Source organism: Paralichthys olivaceus, chromosome 21, assembly GCF_024713975.1.
Source record: "Paralichthys olivaceus isolate ysfri-2021 chromosome 21, ASM2471397v2, whole genome shotgun sequence".
Classification (NCBI taxonomy): Eukaryota; Metazoa; Chordata; class Actinopteri; order Pleuronectiformes; family Paralichthyidae; genus Paralichthys; species Paralichthys olivaceus.
Genome location: NC_091113.1, coordinates 6402888 through 6424167, shown reverse-complemented (window position 1 = coordinate 6424167; position 21280 = coordinate 6402888). Strand labels below are relative to the sequence as shown.

General features: G+C 41.4%; 1 protein-coding gene across 1 annotated transcript in view; it reads left to right on the top strand.

Annotated features, from left to right (window-relative positions):
- Positions 1 to 772: 772 nt before the first annotated feature.
- Positions 773 to 21280, top strand: part of kcnh4b (potassium voltage-gated channel, subfamily H (eag-related), member 4b) — a 33757-nt gene continuing 13249 nt past the window's right edge. Inside the window, exons 1-5 of the mRNA XM_020082740.2 lie at positions 773 to 1467; positions 9629 to 9862; positions 12094 to 12225; positions 12667 to 12800; positions 20444 to 20684. Of these exons, the coding sequence (XP_019938299.2) occupies positions 1392 to 1467; positions 9629 to 9862; positions 12094 to 12225; positions 12667 to 12800; positions 20444 to 20684 (817 nt within the window). The 5' untranslated portion in view covers positions 773 to 1391. The remainder of the gene's footprint in view (positions 1468 to 9628; positions 9863 to 12093; positions 12226 to 12666; positions 12801 to 20443; positions 20685 to 21280) is intronic.

Below are 21280 nucleotides of genomic sequence, written 5' to 3'. Positions count from 1 at the left end.
AGTTAATATTTAATGACAGTTACATTCATTATCATAATGGAAAGCTCCTCTTTCCCTGACTCCTATAAAACCTGACGGTATTGCTGTTGACAGAGGAAACATCTTGAGGTAAACAGTTGTTTCTGTTAAGCATCGTCACAATCTCGAGGTATTTCCCTTATCGGCTAAGCTTTGCTGTTTGCATGGGTCAAAGTGAGATAAGATGTGACGTTTTCTTTGGTTTGTTCAGTCCTCATGAAAAGCATCTCCAGGCTTATCCTTTTAATCCGCTCTCAGCGGCTTTTACCCCAGAGCCTTAATTCTCTCATGAGGATACTGTAGATGCTGCATGGGAAGGAAACAGTGACCAGCTCTATTCAGAAGAGACTTTAAAAGTTGCAATATACTAGGAATATGGGATTTGACATCTGCAGGTCTTACAGCCTCTGCAGCTCCTTCACTTTGGTAAAAAAAAGATATATAAGAAAATAAATGTGAATATATTGCTTCCCCACACGTTTAGTATTTCCCTTGAGGTCTCCCATGACAGAGCAGCACAATAGCACACAATCCAACAGAATACAATAGGCTGCACTGACCGACATGCAGGTAATCCATCTTTCCTCGATTTGCAGACATGCACACAAAAGCCATGTGCTGATAGTAGCTCTATGGGATGTAATGGTGCTGTCACCAGCTCCGAAAGCCTCCCCCTCACCTCCCTCCCTCCTTCAACTCTCCCTCCCAACTCACTCTCTCTCTCTCTCTCTCTCTCTCTCTCCCCCCACCACAGATGAGAACAGGTCCCCACAGAGGTTGCCAGCATCTCATTGGCTGGGATATCGCAGGAGTGGATGGAAGCAGGAGCGAGACGGGAGAGAAAGCTCAAGAAGATGCAACTACTGTGCCACAGCATCCTGACAGGGCGCTGAGCTGAGGGATGAAAGAGGTGTAGACACATGCCCGACCTATTTTTTCTTTTTGCAGATTCCTGCTCCTCCTTGTAGATGGAAAAAAACGGAGTGGAGTAAAAGGATAACTTCCTCCACATTGCTGCTGGAATGAGCTCTCTGGCTAAAAGGTGCAGAGAAGCAACAGCTGGGCCGACTGATGTGACGCTCCTTGGATCTCAGCATCACCTGGACGTGATACCTATCTAAGCCGCCTGCATCCAAACCTGTTCACTGGTGGAGGGAGCTTTTTCAGTCATCCCCAGGCTGCACAAGTTGTCTTCAGGCATCGCTCAGAGAAAGGTGGCTGCTTTTACTGTAAATGTGTGTCCCCGTTGCTGGCACTGGATTGTCACCCTCCAAGTCTCCTGCCCCTGTCGACAGCCCCTGGAAGCCAACCGCTCTGACTCTGGGATGGTGTGACCTCGAGCCAGCTGTTGGCTGTCCCACATCTGGGTCAAGATGCCAGTGATGAAGGGCCTCCTGGCCCCTCAGAACACCTTTCTGGACACCATTGCTACACGCTTCGATGGCACCCGTAAGTAGAATGGAAACACTTTGAGGTATCCTATCCAATGAAAGTAAAAGATACTTTAAAAGTTTGAAACAACACATTCATTAAAGATCTTTTGGTAATTATCATCACAGGAAATAAGACAGACTCTCTGAATCATGAATATGGGCAAGACACTTGTTCTGTAGAAACAATGATTGACTAAAGCAACCACTGCTGCTGGCCTCACTGGGATGTAGAGAAAAGTTTGTTTCACAGAAAAAAGAAAGTGATGAGCAGAAAATTGACCTTCAGAAATCATGTTGTCTTTCCTCATTTGTTTCACTCAGTTAGCTCCAAACCACCCAGTGCAGCCATTAGGCAGTGCTGCCATTTCTGCTCAGCTTGTCCCTCTTGTTTTTTTACCTCGTGCCACCTCAGGGGAAGTTGTGGCTCATTGTAAACAAATACCGTAGGGACGTCTGTGTTTGTTTGCTCGTCGATTCAGCCTCTCCTCCCTCAGCCAGTCGCAGCGTCGACTGAATGAACGGCTGTTGTTCTCTGCTGTTACTCTCTGAGCAGGCAGACTTGAAGTAAACAGTGAAATTGGTGACGCTGCTGTGTAATTGATGAGTGGGGTATGCAATTATACATTTGACTTGTGAGTCAGGGTCCTAATGAGGTGTTGGAGGATCTCTCAGGAGCTCATCAGGAATCCTCCTCATTTCTGAACCGTGTGGTTTAAAACTACAAATTAGGACACGTGTAAAGTATATGCTTTGCATCAAGAGAAGATTTGGGCAGCATAGAGTTCAGCTGCAGGTCCAGAGGTCATGTCCTCATCCTGAAGAGTCCTTGAGCTAAACACTGACTCGCTGCCACCTCCAGAGAGCTGCTCTCTGAACCTCCTCTCTGACTTCACTGTGTGAGACTGAAAGCAAGAAGGAAAGAAACACTTCCCTTTCGGGCTCAGAGTCTTTTCCATTGTGTCGTTAAACTCAGAAAGAAAACCTTCCTGATCTTCTATTTTCTCTTCTGCTCCAGTGATATTATTGATAATTATGTCAAACATCTATTTCTTTAGAGTGGTGACTCTTCCACCTCGTGGTACTTCACCCCTGCAGCACGACTGTAACTACTGGAAAAGACAGCTGTGCCCACATTCACCGTTTTGCAGAAAATGAATTCTGTTATAAATAATTTCATATTTTCAATATTCATGGTGGCGTTTTTACATCTGCTCTATTTTAGTGCAGCGGGGTGTTAATCCTTTCCTCCCCATGCTTCTTGAAAAAGGAACCAAATTATGGCCATTTAGATCAACAGACAGACGGCAGGATACACGTCGTCGCAGCTTCGTGCCAGTTTTTGCCACTTTTAGGCATTTCTCAAAGCTGCCATAAGGCCTCTGCTGGCAGAGGAGTGGTAGCGTGCCCACTGCTCGAAATAGCTTCCTTCCTGTTTCCGGGGCAACAGGGTCCTGGCACTTGACATGGATGATGCTCGAGCACTTTGGTCTTTGAGGAAAAAGATGGTCCACTAAATAGACAACACTTGAATTTGCTTTTCCTCTCAAGGACACTAGAAGGCAGCTGGTCGTTGATTCTGAAAGGCGCAACGCAAAAACAAGTGGCATTGTGGGTGGTGCAGCTGTGATTCCTTTTAAGTAACTGTCGTCAACCTGCTGAAGCTGTCCAAAAACAATTTGGCACTATGTACTGTGTATTTCTGAAGTGTTTAATACCCTCACTCAAAGATATCACTTTATTTGACTGTTTGAACTCAGAAGGAAAGCTGTTATAACATTCATCAGCGGAAGAGGGAACGTTTCTTTGTGCTCATCATCCTGTATCCAACTCACTAGTGCTTGCGTACCTTGCTGTGAACAGATCGGGTCCAGTCTACGTCCAGGCCATGGTTAAACCCTACACCCTAGCCCGTCCACTCCGCTCTGCATTGGCAAGTTCCCCATTGACATCAGGACAGCAGAAAGTCTGTACATCTTCCTCCGGTAATCACAGTTTCCCAAAATGCTTAATGCTAAATTTAGAGTCAAGCCACTAATTCATAACTGAATAAAACATGATCAATCTGAATATGCAAACATCATATTGCATTTTTACATGCTACACACAAAAACAAGCTTTATTCAGCCCTTATAGAAACTGAAGAAAGCCCCCCTGAGCCGCTCAGTCCAAGATTGAATTTAATGTGTCACAACCTCTATTTACAGTAATTATAATCTAGAGCAGCAAATTATTCATTTATTTATTGGAACATGTCAATAATCTCTCATTTTAAGAAGCTGATGGAGCTTCCAAGTATAAGTTACACTGTATTAAATCCTTCCATATTGAAATCAACACACAAACAAAAGCAAATCCTACAGTTTTCTATAGCCTTAAAAATATTAAACATTATGTAGGTCACATATTTTCAGTTCTTGTACAAAAGAAGTGCTTCAGTCCATCAGTCTGAGGAAGAAAATACTTTTAGGTCAGCAAAACAAGCGGCCCAGCACAACTGTACTGTAACTGCTGACTGAGCGGCCATTCAGTCAAACATTGTCCAAAAACTTTCATCTACTGTCGCTCTCACCTCGCCTGCTCTTTACAATGAGTTCTTATTTACATCAGATGATTATTCATGCAAACATTATTATTATATATTATCTATTATTATCTTTTTCCAGCAAACCCATATAATTACTCAGATTGCTTCCATTATTCAAAACAAAAAAACATTTTGCTGTTGTGCAATCCCAACTAAAGCTTGAGTCTGCTGCGAGAAACAATGGAGCAGTTTTGGTTTTAAAAGTGTGACATCCGTCTCCCGGTCATTATCTCTTGTGCAGCTTCATATCCCATGTTTTCATTCCATCAGTGGGTTGTAGTGCTATTGTGTTAAGAGAGACAGTTTTAATACACATATTAATTTGTATACGCTTAATGATACAAATATTATCTGGACTGTGCTGAACACTGAAATCAGTTTTAGAGTTGATTTTAATTTAACAGTTCCTGTTCCTGAACTGAGGAACAAAATGTCAGAACAGGTTAAGTCAATAACCTTTGGCACTGCACAGCTCAGTATTTGGCCCATAGCAATGTCAATGTTTGTATTTCCCAAAGGAAATACAGGCCATGTGTGTGTGTTTGTGTATGTCATGCTGATTTTACATATGTGTCTGTATGTTATGTGACAATCCCCTATTGATCCCTGCAGGGAAAGTGCCAGAGGTCAAAGGTCAGGGTCAGGATGTAGAATAGCACTTTGGAGGCTGTGATTTGCTCCAAGGTGAATCACCAGGGCAGATGTATGTTGTCACATGGGGCGAAAACCAAGACCTTCCAGTTTACCACCGCTGTGCTGTGTATGTGTGATTGTGTGTGTGTGTGTGTGTTACAGCGCACACGCCTGTCCTTTACAGCCTTCCTCACCACCTCCAGCTCCTTTATGCGACCTCCCTCACATTGACAGCGGAGCTCGCCCTGTGGGGCAGCGTAACCACAGGGCAGCTGCAGGCAGAGATAAGAACTGGGTTTATCTTCCCCTTGAACACTTTTCTGTTAAAAGGCAACCGAAGAACCAAAGGGGAGACAGAGAGGACAGTCAGATGGAACCTCAAGGAGCTCATTGTTACCCGGCTGATGAACAGGTCTTAATAGGCAGCTGCAAACACCAGAGGAGCGCAGATATAGGCCAGTGGATAGCTGAAGCTATTGTGTTTGGTTTTCCAGGTGCGAAGATGAATGCAGGCACTGATTTGTCATTGTTTATTGATGAGCATCAGCAGTATTCTCTGCATTGGTATAGTTTGATCCATGGCTTCAGCTAAATTTGAGACTCCAAATCTTCTCCTGTTGTTCAGATCCGTACCTTACACGACAGCTCCACCTCCATGGGTGCGTGAATGTAGGTGTGAAGTTTCATAAAGTAATTTTCAACCTTCTCAGGATAAAGCCGCTACGTACTATAACTGCACTTCTTTTTTTATTTACAGGATACATAAACGTCTCAAACAAGCGCTAAACATTCACTTAAATGGTCCAGATGTTGTATATGTGTATCATTTAAAAGTCTAGAAAATGATTGCGTTAATCACTGATATCAAAAAACAATGTGACTGCTGATTTGCAGTGGCCTTTCTCCACTCCTTGCACTCTCACCCATCTGCCCCAATAAGTAATTACATGCTACAGGATAGTAATTAGCTCCTGATGCAGGGGCCAAGCCTCATGGGCATCATCACACTTTTATACTCAGAGGAACTTGTGCGACGTGCAGGATGCTTGTTGCTAGCAGTTAGCATGTAGTGTTATCATGTCAGATTACAGTTGTAGCAAGTCAGCACAGATGTGCAATTAAGGAAGCTGGCTCAGTGGAGCGGCCACTCGTAGCAATATCCCTGAGAGGATTACGACCTTAGAATTGAGGCATTGTCACACACACACATGCACACACACACACACACACACACACACACACACACACACACACACACACACACACACACACACACACACACACACACACACGCACACACACACACGCACACACACACACACACACGCATGATTACACACTGTTTATCAAGTGGGTTTCATGTGGGCGCTGCCTGCTTGTTTACAAAGTTACCAGAGAGGAAATAAGTGTGCCGTTGCAGAAGCTGAAGTGAATGAAGTAAAAGCATTAAGATATGTTTTATTCATACAAAATACTTGATTCAAATTATGAAATGATCTGCTCTGAAACAACCAAAATAATAATTATAATTATATTAACACAAACTAAATAAATATATTGACATTCTGAAAATTGACTTGTGCCTTTTTTGTCTCGAGTTAGATGAGAAGATTAAGTATCAAAATGTGGTTATGGAGCCAGAAGCTGGTGAACATACTGTAGTTTAGTACAAAGAATAGAGATTGAAGAAAACATCCTGACTCAGTCCCCCCCCCTCGAGGACCTCTTAAGCTGTGAGCTGTTTGAAAACCCAAGTGTAAAAATGTCATTTTGCTGTTTTATGGGATCCCTGGGACCAAATCCAGGCTAGCTTTCCTCCCGTCTCCAGTCTTTATATCGACTGTACAGACATGACAATGGGATCAGTCTAACCCTCTGCAAGATGGCGAATAAAAGTGTTGCCTGTATAAAAATTTTCAAAATGTTCCTTGCAATGCACTAAACTAAAATCTCACCTGATTTTAATCATCTGGAAAAAAAACCTTGGCGTTTCAAACACCTAAGCTTGAATGGAACTTCTCTCTGAATCCCACAGATAACTTCAATGACTAATCTAATCCACCGTGTGAAACTCCAAACGCAGCAAAAACTGTTTTCCCTCGGTGGCACGCTGGTTTAAAAACATCCTTATGTAGTGATTTACGACTACACCTGGCCTTGACCTATTTGAAGCTCAGATTTAGGGATGCTGAGTAGAGATGCACCTATTCTTAGTAAACATTACATAAACCGGAGATGAATGCAGTTCCTCTCCAACACTTGCTGGCTCTCTGAGTTGGTGTGTCAGGAATTTATAGAACATTTCCCAACATGTGAGATCACATCTTGTTCAGCCAGTGTTTCTCGGGCAATTGATTTAGATGTGAGACATTTTCTTTAATGTTGTGCGTTTAAATGCAAAAAAAACCCAACAAAAGCCTCTTGTCATTAAACTCACAATTACAAAGATCTGTAGAACTCAATACTTCAAGGGTTTATTTCCCATGTAATACAATCTGAGGAACAGGAATCGTAGCAGGAGATAGTGTAGGCAAAAAAAAAAAAAAAAAAAAACTCTCTCCCGTTGATGGATCCGACTAATGCCTGTCTCTTTCTATAATTCCACAGTGACAATTTAGTTGCTGCTCACTGCACATCCAAGAAAGGTTGTCACCACTCAGAAAAGACATCCCCTGTAGACCGCTTCTGCAGTCTGGCCAATTAAATAGCTAGATTGTGGAAAGTGCGATAGCAGCTGCTTAATACTGCTCCTCCTTAGGCTCGCTCTCTGCAGAGTTCAGACAAGTATCTATGTCTGTCTGTCTGTCTGCTCGAAATAAAAAAAACTGGAGTCTGATGTCTTCTGTAAAGCAGCAGAAAGAAGACAGTTACTATTTGGTAAAGCACTAATGTCTTGACTTCTAAGAATAACTGTGTGTGTGTTCAGCATATTCACATAATTTTTTACTTCGGAGGAAAATCAACACATAAATATAACATAATAGATAATTTTAGAAATTTATTCACATAATAACGGGTAGACCTCCAGCTACAACAGAAATGTTTGACTGCAGACATGACCCCAAGAAACCTGCAAACCAAACCATCAGTAAAACCAGAATCACAAACTTATTATTATAATTATTTCACCTGAGCTGCCACAGATCCACTGTTTTGAAATACTTCTCCACAACCATAAAGTCAAAGGGACGTGACGAACGACTTTGTTGTAGCACATTTTAATAATGAACTGCACTTCTTCTCTTCACGGCAGTTTCTCCTCAGCTATTTTTCATTTATAAAAAATGATATTAATGTGCAAGCCCCTCAATTAGTTTTTATCTTGTCACCATTGAGAATACGCTGTCAAGGATCCTGCTTTGAAATTTTAAGGAGAAGAATGAACACACGCTGCTTTTAATGTCGTATTTCAAAGTTGCGACAGACGCAGCCACAACAGTTTGTCTAACAATGAAGCGGCGCAGCAGGCTGCCATAGCTCGTCAAGGTCACATGCTTCTTGCCGCCGAGGGAAAGTGTGACGTCAAGCTACAGTAAACCTATCAGCAAGATTAATGTGTAGGTGTGCAGGATAAATTAAGCCTGAAGTCGCTGGTTTTAAGTCTCAGAACTGAGATGTGATGATGATTCGTGTTTTCAGAACCAGAGATGAAGCGCAGGCAGCTGGAGAACTGTCCGTGGTGCTGAAATTGACATTTGAATGAGCTGCACAGCAAAATATCCACATCACTGTTTGATCAAAATAACGTGAACGCAATATATAACAATCGATTCCTCCACTCATTTGAAATCCAGAGGTGTGGATCTTATAGCTCTCCATCAGGTCACGCAGGGATATTGCATTTTTCTATTCAGAGCTTCAACAAGCGCGGCACAATATACGTTTGCCTGGAGATTGCAGTGTGAAGATGAAGGAACATAAGGAGGAGGTGATGACTTTATTCCTGTGTTTTATTTGATTTTGAAATTAGGTGTATTACATCATAGAGCAAAGGTTTAATATGAGGCAATATTTATAAATCAGAGGCACATGATGTCATTTAGAGAGAAATTCATGGGAAAATATCGAACAGTAGTAAAAGAGGTGTAATAAAAGTAATTTCATGTATTTCATGTGAAATTAATAGCACATCATTTTTCTGTTTGATAATTATTTTATACATCATCATCTAAAGGTCATTTATACATCTGTAAATGCTGAAGTGTAGTTTTCTATATTTTCTTCAAATGCCATTTGGATTGTGTGGAAAAGGGATTATTTTAATGACTGATGTGGCTGCTAAAGGTGTATTTATAAATAATAAAAATGTAATTCACCCATTTAAATAAGCATTTATTGAGTATTTAAATGTTCTCTCAAGAAAGTAGAGGCACTTTAGGTCTAGAGTTTTTTTTCTGTGACTGGTTACATCAATCATCATATTATCTGAAGGGAAACTGAACGTTCTTAAACCTCATCACCTCTTCTCGTTCCTTTGAATTATTTTTTATAATATTATGGCTCTTTTCCGCTTTCCTGCACTCCTCTATAAATCAATCAGATTTGAAGTTCAGAGGTCAATTCTTTTCTGGGTTCATATCATCCAATTATGTGGCAATCAATAACTAACCCCTGCGCTCTTGTTATTCCCCAGTGAGCAGTTTTTTATTTGTCATCATCTACAAACCAAAATGCCAATTCCCTCGACTGTCCACAGCAGCAATTCTGACGACCACAGAAAAATGACTCAGCTCAGGAAACTGATGATCAGAGCCTGCAGAAATTAATTTAGCCTAAAATTGAGTCCACACCAAAGTCTGATTCATGTTTACTTTGAGCGCACGATCTAGTGCTGAACTAAACCTGCAGAGCTTTGACACCAGTTCAAAGAGCTAAACAGACTTTGATTCTGTGTGCAAGGGACGTCAAACCTTAACATGATTCACCCAGCTGTCTCCTCCATGTCTCCCCCTCCTCACAGACAGTAATTTCCTGCTGGGTAATGCCCAGGGCCACCGCGGCTACCCCATCGTCTACTGCTCGGACGGCTTCTGCGACCTGACGGGCTTCACGAGAACCGAGGTGATGCAGAAGAACTGCAGCTGCCGCTTCCTGTACGGAGCCGACACCAGCGAGCATGTGGCCCAGCAGATGGAGAAAGCTCTGGAGGGTCGAGAGGAGTACCAGGCCGAGGTCCACTTCTACAGGAAGAATGGTGGGTGTCTGGCAAAGAGGAAAGAGTGTGTGTGTGTGTGTGTGTGTGTGTGTGTGTGTGTGTGTGTGTGTGTGTGTGTGTGTGTGTGTACGTACACAACCCTTACATCTCCCAAAGCTCAAGGTTATGGAGCAATTATCATCTTCAGACTTTTTTCCCTCTGGGTTCTGTTCTGGTTTGATCAGTGTTGTCATCTGTTCAGTTTTTTGAAGCAAAATTTAAGATGTTATTCATTTTATTTTTAGATGAGAGAAGAAGAGTTTGGCTGAATTATGAATCCCCACAGTCGTGCAAAATACAAAAACACACGGAGGTTCAGCAATGGAAAACACACTCCTTTGTAGATGTAGTGCCCTTCAGTGCTCGTTATTATTTAGGGGAACCTATGAGAGTTTGAAAAAAGCATTAAACTCAGCAGTTGATTCATCTTAGTGATTCAGTTCAAATTGTGCTTCAAGGAGTAAATGTGGGGTGGAATAATAAGTTTCAGCTTATTTTCATATGCACATTTCCAAAGCTAAGTTCTTAGTACTGGAAGAAATACTTCACTTACCGTACATGGTCAAGGGATTACTCATGTTGTGGGGACCTTAATGACATTTAAAAAGTCCCTCATCGAAACCAGAACTGATTAGTTACAATCCCACCACAAGAAGAATGAATTAAGGACAATTAGAGGACACATGCGGGGAAGTGGGAGTTTTAGTTCTCCTCGGCTATTAAATTAAGAAAAATGTGGTGTGTTAATATGACAGTAAAAATAAATAAATACAATAAATAGAAAAAAACTGTAGAAGTAAATAAACCAAAAAAGACCACTGACCATATACTGAACTATATACACACATATGCACACCACGAGTGGGTAGAGAAAGTGCTCGGTTTAGGCAAGTAGTAACAATGGAAAAAGTTAGACTAAGTCTGCAGGAAATCAATGTAAGTCTATGTAATGTTCTCTGAAGTCATGGAGACACAACTCTGTGTGTGTGTGTGTGTGTGTGTGTGTGTGTGTGTGTGTGTGTGTGTGTTTCAGAATTTGACTCATTCCCTCTATCCTCTAACTAATCCCGCTCTGGCTCAAAATGAGATGTCATGCATGAAAAGAGAGAACATACAACAGTGTTAAAGCCTCTGACTGGCACACAGGATTATGTTTCTTCAGCACCTGCAGCAGCCTCATGTGTATGAGCCACTAATTACTCTGATGGATCACAAGTCTGCACTGCAGTTACAAAATAAAGCTTCTCTGGATCCTCTCTCTTCACCCCACAGTTGGTAAGTAACTGTAGGTGGACGCTACTGCAGCTAATGAGGAAGGAACGACACAATCGTATGTACAACGTTATAGACCCAAAAATATGAGAATGTGGCCGCAGACACGAGATCCAAGGAAGAGAACAAAGAGTAAAACAGAGGCAGTACATTTTTAAAGGTAGAATCTGAATGGAAGATATATTTCATGATAAAGTTTGACACTAAAGGGATTCAGTATAGACACACACACACACACACACACACACACACACACACACACACACACACACACACACACACACAAACACATCCTGCTCTTTAAGCTTGCAAGCACAAAAACCCAAACACTGCCTCTCATTTCATATTTACACCCACAGTCTTGTGCTAGAACATCAACATCCACACCGATTTCTTCCTCGTCCTCCTTGTACATGCTGAAACACACACACGCACACACACACTGGGGACACTAAAGGAGATGTGCAACATCTGTTTGGTGGCAGAGCACAGTTTCTGCAGTAATGAGCATACTGGGTTATGGCGAGGTCTTGGATCTACGGTGCTCCCTCCCTCCCTGACTTGTTATAACCAACCCCCTGACTTGCTCTTTCTCTTTGTGCACAATCCTCCAGAACATGATCCATATCTAATTTGTGGTATATTTTTAGAAAGGCTATGGCCGTACCTGACAAGTAGCAAACGGCTCGGACACAGTGAGAGCTGACATGGCATGGCAGGTCTCGGCATAAAAAACTCATGTGGTAAAAGAAAGTGTATTTTACAAGGACAGGGCCAGAAGAGACAAACAGAGATACAAAACAAGCACAGAAACCCAGATGAAAATGTAACCTCCTTGGTAAAGGTAGTTATCTTGTTAAGGTTTTTGTCAGGAAGGTCTTTAGAAACGTTACAGATTCTAAACCTGCACATTAACACTGACCGTGTGAATGAATCCACATTTCTGGTCTTCTCTCCAGGTGCCGCCTTCTGGTGTCTGCTGGACATCGTGCCCATCAAGAACGAGAAAGGCGAGATGGTCCTCTTCCTTTTCTCGTTCAAGGACATCACCGACACGCATGGAAAAAGCCACCACAACAGCAAGAAAGAGGGTAGGTTACCAGTCCTGCTTGTTAGAGAAGCTCCTGCTTAATTTGAGCGTGATTTACGAGCGCTAACATCCTCAAGCCCTGCAGCTTTAATTTTCTCTGTGTGCTCTTGTTCATCACTGTCACATTCCACCCGGCAATATTGTTTGGGCTGGTGTTCTCAGACTGATGTTTTCCAATGGTGGGGGGGGATTTGATTTTGGCAGCCATGCATCTTCAAGTGGAACCTGGACACAGTCTGCTGCAAATACCAGGAATTGTGCCAGAGGGGATATAGACTGATTTTGTTAGATGCATTCAAGTCAAGTACATGTCAGCGGTTGTGTGTTTTTGTTGCATTAGAGGACACGTTATTCTTCTCATTGTGTTCTCTGTCTCCTACTCTCACCAAATTCCTTCTGACACAACGTGTGTTTTCATTTGTCACGTGTGATTGTGTGACAGTTTCAGACGACAAGAGGAGCAGGAGGAAGAGCAACTCCCACTTCAGCCAGGCCCGGAAGCGTGGACGCACCATGTTGTACCAGCTGACCAGCCAGTTCTCGGGGGGGGGCAAGGGAGAGGTCAACCTTGGCGGCGTGAGTACTTTTCCCTTTCTCACATACTTCCTGTATGTACTTACCCTCACATGCCCTCTAAGAAACTATAAAGCCAGGAGTCGCTCAGACATGCAGCAGCCTCATTCTTAAGTTTGAATTATTGATGTAGATATCTGAAAGATGAATTTGTAGGACGACAATCTGAGCGAAGTCTCGACCCAGATTCCCCAGAGTGCAGCTCAATGGAAAATACATCAAACGTCTTCACTATAGTTCCTGAATTATTTTTATCATCTTTTCACTTCTGTTGCATTTTGCATGTAAAGTGTATTTATTTAAGACTAAGAACAAGGTCACTGTGGCTGAAGTGAAGCTGGGAGGTGGCTGCCACTTCCTGTGAGGTGTTATTGGTCATAGTAGAAGCTCGAAGCATCATAACAACTGACATGCAGGAGCTTGAGTATTCAGGGTATTATGTCACCTGCATGTTTCTTTAAACTACCTTTCACCTTTTGGTCCAGTGGTCCGATACTGTGACTACCTACCCCACACAATCATATATGTGTTGAACCTGTTGGATAATGGATGGATGGAAGATAAGATCTCATTCCATGTTTCCAGTTGTTTTTCAACCCTTTCCAGTTACGTGTTCCATGTTTTTATAGTGCTGTTGCTCTCCGTCATCTGTCTCAAGTACCTTAAGAGGCTGTTTTGTTGTGGTGATACAAACCCAGCTATGGGTCCGTCTCATTCCCACTTGTCTTGTTCCTGCAGCACAAAGGGCCTTCGCAGGCTTTGAATGATAAAGGTGTGTTACACTCCAAGCAATGTTATTCATGAGAGCGAAGGGGGAGCATTTCTTTTTAAGTGGAGCATCATATTGAGATCATTCCGCTCCCTCCCTGCAGAGTCTCGGTTACCAACTGGGTCTGTGCTCAAACCCCCACAAAGGACTGAGAGCAATTCAGCACATTTCAGTGAAATATAACAGGTTTTGCTGAGCAGCCTGATTAAAGATTTTCCATTAAATAGCACTTACCTCTACTATTTGGACGATAACACTTTTAAACAAAAACAGCTACTTGGCAACTGTAGAAGTACAGAGAGGAACTTCAGCAATATAATAAGAGGAAAAATATTAAATACATATATATTTTATATAGAAAAAAACACTGGAAAAGAAAAAAAATTACAGTGTCAGCGAAGGGGTTCGGGTCGATAGCAATATGGAGCATATTTGACGTTTAATGAATACTGTTAAACTGCACATACAAGGGTTGTCTCCTAATTTTGAGAGGTTTCAAAGGCTTTTTAATTAAACTTCGGTACTTGTGTCATTTCAAACTATTTTACATCCTCCATATTAAAAGTTGAGCTCATCTCACCCAAGAAAATCATATTTTAAACACTTTTTATCAGTCAAACATTTTTTCTAGTGACTGGTGAAATGTGTTTGCTAACTCCAGACGTTTTAGTTTGTCATAAAAGAAAGAAACAGGGATAATAATCAGAGTAACACAATTTACTTTCTCATAAACACATTTAATAACAGTAGAGTTTCTATTACTCTGCTACTTTATGATGAAGAGGAAGAGACATGACGTCAAAAGGAGGGTTGGTGATGTGTTTGTGTCGTCTTCCAGCAGTTGTCAGTCAGTGTGCATGTTTTTTTGGGGCGTATCTTTGACAAGAGGGTCGACGGAGGGAGCGGGATGTTACTGGTTGCCTCCTCTTGCTATAGTTTTTCCAGGATTACTGACCCTACATTTAAATTTATACTTAAAAGAGAGATATTTATATTACTAGTGCTGACATCATTAGTTTATAAACTGGTTAGTTCACTGACAGAAAAATAGTTGTCAGTTAGTGTTATATTGTAAATTGAGTGTTAGTCTGAATATAAAGTAGTTTTCAACCCCCAAAGATTTATGTTTGCTCTTCGTTCATATCATTTCCGACGAACTAGATGAAAACTGTAACTGTATCCTTATTTCTGCTGTAGCTTCCAGACCAGACCTGCAGGTACCTTCACAGAGAATCGATATTCTCGGCCTCCCCCCCCTGTCGGCCCAGCCTCCCGCTGCCCTGCTCCGCTATATCACACCTATTAACAGATGGCAGAGATCACTGGCTCCACGACTGCTCACTCCGAACCTGTTCTAACAGGACTCACACACACACGACACCGACTCATACATCAGGACAAGCGTTATAAGATGAGTCGCCCTCAGAGGAGAGCGACGGAAGCATATGGCGAAACGTCAGCGCAGTCAGAAATTGATGCATCGTATTTATCATTCAGATTTTGTGCCAGCACTCTCAGCGTGACACTGCACTTTCACACGAGCAGCTTCTCTGTCTGTCTCACACACATACAAAATGTAGGAATATGAAATTCAACAATCAGCATAAATATGTTCACTGATCTTGAAAAGTCAAATTAGTACAGAAAAAGCTGCATGATTAATTCCCAATGTAATCAAGATGCTGCATCTCAGTTATGACCTTAGTTATTGATGTTGAGTCAAAACAAAAGACACTTTTGCCGTATTAACCTTAGAGACTGAAAGTAGCAAAGAAAGATTCAGGATTTGCTTATAAACAGGCATTTTGTTGTAGCATTTTAAAATGTAGGTTAGAATATAAATAAATGTCTTCCTGTGAGCTGCTGTTTTGTTTCTGTGGATCTTTGACAGGTTATTCAACTGTGTCTTGTGATTCTATCCGGGACTCCAGAGCCTCGCAGCTCTGCCGCTATTGTTAAACTGATAACAGCACCTCGTGCATGGGAATGAGACTCAAAGCAATGATAACAAGCAACACACTTTGTTTGCAATATCATCAGAAATCGATATGCACAAGGACCTTTAACGAGGGTTCTCACAAAGCCTGGAATCAGTGTTTTTATCTGTGAGGATAAAATTTGACATTATTGGCAGGATTTGGCTGCAGGCCCATCATCAGCATCTTCTAATGTTACTGATGGTGTCAGACAGGATGAGCTCATGGGTGTTTTCAAGCAGCCGTTTGCAGAAGTTTACATTAAAAGAAGATTTGCACCAACAACAGGAACTAAGCTGGTTTATTGTGCATCACTTGAAAGATGCTGGATATCAGCTCCTGAAACATTTCAGAGGAATCAGGAAACAACTGACCACCACTCCACTTCTGCCTGAGCGGGAAAATGATTAAGCGAGGTAATTAAAATTCATAAAGCTGTTATCAGTTTAAGAAAACGAGAGACGATTATGATAACGCTCTGTATCTCTCTTTCCCACCATGATTTTCTTTGCCTTCAGTTTCCCCCCTGTTTTTTCTTTTTCGCTCTAATCACTCTTCTCCTTCTCTCTTGCTGCTTTTACACATTTTCTCTCCCTCTCCATCTGTCACGCTAACCTCATCTCATCTTTTGGGTTCATCCCTCTGGATCCTGCTGTCTCTCCCCAGTCTGTCATTCTGTCATTTTTTTTAAAAACTTTTAAATGATCTCATCCTTTCCCTCTGTCTACTGAATCCCCCCATCCTCTCCAACCTCCAGTGTTTCATTTTTCATAACTAGAAGTTACCTCTCTTGAGGACTTAATATTCATACTTAATTTTGTATTCCAGTAATGCTACATTTATTAACTATTACACCCTATCATCAGTTTCTGAAATGCACTTGCTAAAAATGGAGGTATAGAGGACTGACCAAAGATAAATAAATGAATAAACAACTTGATGATTGGGTAATATGGATAAGTAAGTAAATACTTAAATACATAAATAAAGTTAGATAAATTCCCTTTTTATGTATTCCGACATTTCTTTATCTATTTTTTTCCTATATTTTTACATTTCAGTTTGATACATAAATAAATATAGAAATGAATGAAACTTAAAAATGAATGAATGAATAAATGTGGAAACAGATAACAGAATTAAACAAACAGCCTTTCCCTAAACATACTGTAAATATGTTTTCTCTTTTTTATATATTAGCATATTTATTTTCTGCATATATTTATTTGTGCTGTGTATTATGGTTATTTATGTATTTCTTTAGTTACTCATTATTTTGGCAGTGCCCTTCCTCAATATAAATAATCCAATAAAATACAGATTAAAATCAGCACCGTCTTAACTGTTAACACAATAATACCATAATAATATACTTTATAATTATACAACACAGAAAAATATAATTCCTCTGAATATTTAGCATTTTGCCTTTAAGACTTAAGTTATGTTTTATAATACTACATTTTGAATACACTATTTTTTCCAGTAGCAGAGTATTGTTACATCGTGAGCATTCACTAAAGTTGAGGATCAAAACTGTTCTTTCACCACCACAATCCTCCCCTCACTGACTATTACTATATTTTTACCATTTTTCCATCTTCTGTCTGTCGCCCCCTCCACATCTTCTCTTCTTTTCTCGCTGTCTGTCTCTGAGAAGCTGTTAGCTAACAATGTGATCCTCTGCCTCCACATCACAGTCTGCTATATCTGCTCTCGCTGAATCTCTATTCGTGGCACATCAGCCTGCCAGCGAGGAAGAAAAAAGAGCAGAGTTATACATTTGAACACAGACACGTATACATTCATCTATTAAATACCAGCAGCATCATAAAAACATGAAAGCTGACAAGTTTTAAGTAAATTGAAGTACAGTGATGTAATTTACTCCACAGACTGTGCCGGCTGCCTCCTTTTTAAAATGATCCACGACAAACTACATCACCTCCTCTGACTGAATTGTTGTTTATATCTGTTCTCTTCACTTTGGATGCCGTCAATCCACGAGTGCACCGGCCACGTACTGTAACTAATCCACGGCACGCTGTCAAGAAGCTCAGATTTGATTTCAAGCTGCTCCGTTTCCCAGGAGAGAGCCACTATTGCCTGTTTTCATTTTAACGCGCTTGTCAAGTGGCAGATGAAAGAGAAAAACGGTGCGATCTAGAGGCTTTTTGAAATCATTCAAAAGTCAATCTATCTCTTTTTTTTCATATAAAACAGTTTCAGACGGAATGTTTATCTTTATTCACTTGCTGTGACTCAATTTAGTGTTGGAGAATCCTGGATTTCCTTTTGCAAAGCTGGTTGAATGTTATCCTTCCATCCTATAATAAGAACTGTGCGATGCAAAGTCATTTCAAGAAGACTAGTATTATCTCTCAGGGTCTTATGGACATTTTACAGTTTATATTGAATTTATATTGAGTTGTTATCCTCCTGCTGCTCTGCTGCTCAAGAGGAATAAATTAGGAAAAGAGTTAAATGATATTTCAGGATATAAATTCAACGCTGAGGGTTCTCTCCAATAGTTTGTTGGAGACTTGTTCTGCACTCATGGGGGGAATGGTTGCTGCTCGAGTCACATGTTAAGCCATATGCATCTCTTTGCCCATCAAGGTCAGGCTTTTATCAGCGCTAAAGCCTAAAGCATGCTGGGAGATGTAGTTGGAACATTGAGCTGTAGGCTACAGTGTTGACCTAATGAAGTGCAAAGACCAGCTGCAGCTGTGTGACACGTGTCCCCACAGTGCCAGGCTTTCTTTTCTAATCACTGGGATGTGCTCGGCTGACCGCCTCAAGTGCCAAAGGTCGGCTGGGCGTCCTGACCTCAGTGATGTCAAGCAAATTAAAAAAGAAAACAGTCAAGCGTTTGCTGACATTGCATGAACGTTCTTTAACGTGGCCACAGCTGTTGATGGTAATGAGCGAGGTCTCTCTGTACACTTTCTGCTTACCAACGTCTGGACACCATGAAAAAGCCCCTGACTGAGCGATACCGCGACGAACACTTCTCTGTGGACCAGGAATTATCTGGTGTCATACGCCTTCATCATGACATTTTCAAAAGTTGCCTCACTGGGAACAATCTGAACAGTTTAACCCCAAGTGTAATGTAGTTCAGAGTAAGGAGAACTTTATTGCCACTGCACAAGAACCATTCTGTGTGGAGCAAGCCAGCAGATCCCTAATTGCTTACTTCACTCATTTATATTACTGCTGGTGGATACCTCAGAGTGACGTCGTAATGGTTCATACTATCTCTACTGTAATGAAGATTAATTTCATTAGCTTGTGTAGATGTTTGGCATGTAAATTGTTCGTACAGTTTAATTTCTTACTTATTATCAAAATCTAGCTAGACAATTGCATATATTTTGTGTCTGTAAAAGGTTTGTGTACAGACCTATATTCCAGTTCACATTCCAAACAGTTTATTTTAAGTCTACAGACTCACCAAGAATGTATGTGTTGCTGTATCCCACAGATATTGAACACAAATTGTGTGTTAGCTTGGAAAATATTCTTTTTGCAACTCACATCATCTGTTAGATGTTCTAACACACGGATTGTGTTGAGAGCAACACAAATTGTGTTGTCTTTAACGAGACACTACAGTGTTGTTGTGCTTCCTTTAACACATCTGGAATTTATCACAGAGACAAGATATTTTGATCAAAACTATTAAAACATTTTAACCCCTAGTGTAATGTTTTGACACATAATTTGAATATTTAACTCCCAGTGTAACGCACCGACAGACATTTCACTGTGAACAATTTGGGTATTTCCTTTCCTGCACCCACACAGTGCGCTGTGTCCAAAGTAATCCATTCTCTCAGTTACTTCCATAGAGAATTTACAGACTTTAACCAGACAGCTTCAGTGCCCATACGGGGAAAATCTCCGGTCTTTAACCACACTCCTTGTTCCTGGAGTCACCTGTTTGTGAAGTGGCCACATTGTCCGTGGATGGATTACTGTTAATTTATCCCTCCTTTCTCTTTCCCTCCCATCACTGTCAGAGGTAATAGCTTCTCCTCCCGTCTCCAAAACATTGTTAAGGCTATTATGTGCCAAGTGCACGGCCCCATTTGGAGACTCAGCCACATTATGTTCCGAATGGTTCCCCTACCTCATCAGAAATAGCAATTTCATACTTTCTGCAATTTGATTTTTTAATAAAAATGAAATAAGTGGAATGAATATGCAATAGGTTTCTAAATATAACAACTGTAGATGGTCAATGTTCTAATTCCCCTTATTCCCCGAGTGGCACGGCAGCCATTGTAACGTCCCACCTGAGAATCAATGCACTCGTGGCATTTGGAGGGATGTAGTCATGTATGAAATTATACGGCATCTATGTCGATAATACATTTCTCCCTCACTGACCACAGTCATATCTGTGTCACTCTGGATTGTTACCACAGCCTTTTAAAAGGTCTACTCCTGTCTATAAGAGGCTGCCATGAATAGATAACCAGCAGCATTACCATATCTGTTTAATTTGAGTCCCCCCCCCCCCCTCATTGAATCATCAGCAGTCCCAGCTCAAGAGAGGGTGTTGACATTTATATCGTCTGTTTCTGCAAAAATCTTGGCTCCGCGATGTCAATCTGATTACCATTATTTGCACAGCACTCTACTTCAGGAGCATCTGGTTATCAAGTTATTCATTTATGCAGCTTCTCGAGTGTTCTTGGTGTCTGCTTGTATATTTATTAACTTAGGCTTGAAATCCAAGAGGCTGTAATTATCGGACTTTAACTCCTAACAGACAAGCCCCCTTTCTATATGTGTTCGTGTGTGTGTTTCTCTGCACATATGACTGTGTAGTATGGGCTCTTTCAACAGTAACGTAGTATTCAATGATGCTTTTTGCCGCTGTCCACTTACAGAGCATGATCGACAAGCCTTCAATACCAGAGTACAAGGTGGCAGCGGTGCAAAAGTCCCGCTTCATCCTGCTCCACTACAGTGTTTCCAAAGCCCTGTGGGACTGGCTCATCCTGCTGGCGACCTTCTATGTGGCTGTCACCGTGCCCTACAATGTCAGCTTCACGCCGTATGACGATACTGTCACAGCCGCGCGCTCCACCATCGTCAGCGACATCGTGGTGGAAATGCTCTTCATCATAGGTGAGTGCAGATGGAAGTCACTGAGACACAGCTTCACAAAATCTTTGAATTTTCTTGGCACCTATGGCAACAGCATCCTTTCCCCCAGATAGTTCCCTCACTCCTGGAAACCTCGGTCTCTCTGGTCCCTTCAGGACGTCTTGGGTCTTTCCCAGGGACTCCTGGGATAAAGGGACGCGCCCAAGGGATGAAGTGAGGGGGTAGAAACCTAATGTTTTCAGCTTAGTGTTCATGAAGAGCAGCAACAGTTTAGCAGTCCAACTTGGCACAAATAGGGAGGCCACCGGCTGTGTTAGAGAGAAAGCTGTGTTCTGCAAGCTTGTGTACTTAGTTTGCTTATTTCAATTTATTATATGTCCTATATTTGTTTTAAAGTCACGTGACTAATTGAGGGATAGCATATCAAGTTACAGTTACATAGCACAATCATAATAAGACATGCTTGCCCAAATCCTTTAGGGAATATGGTGTATTGGAAAAGAGGAGCCGATTTTGATTTGATGATCCTTGCAGCTCACACCATTCTGTGCACTGTTGTGCGCGCTCTCTAATATTCACCACCATTGTCATCATCTCCCTTGTCTCTAACTTCTCGT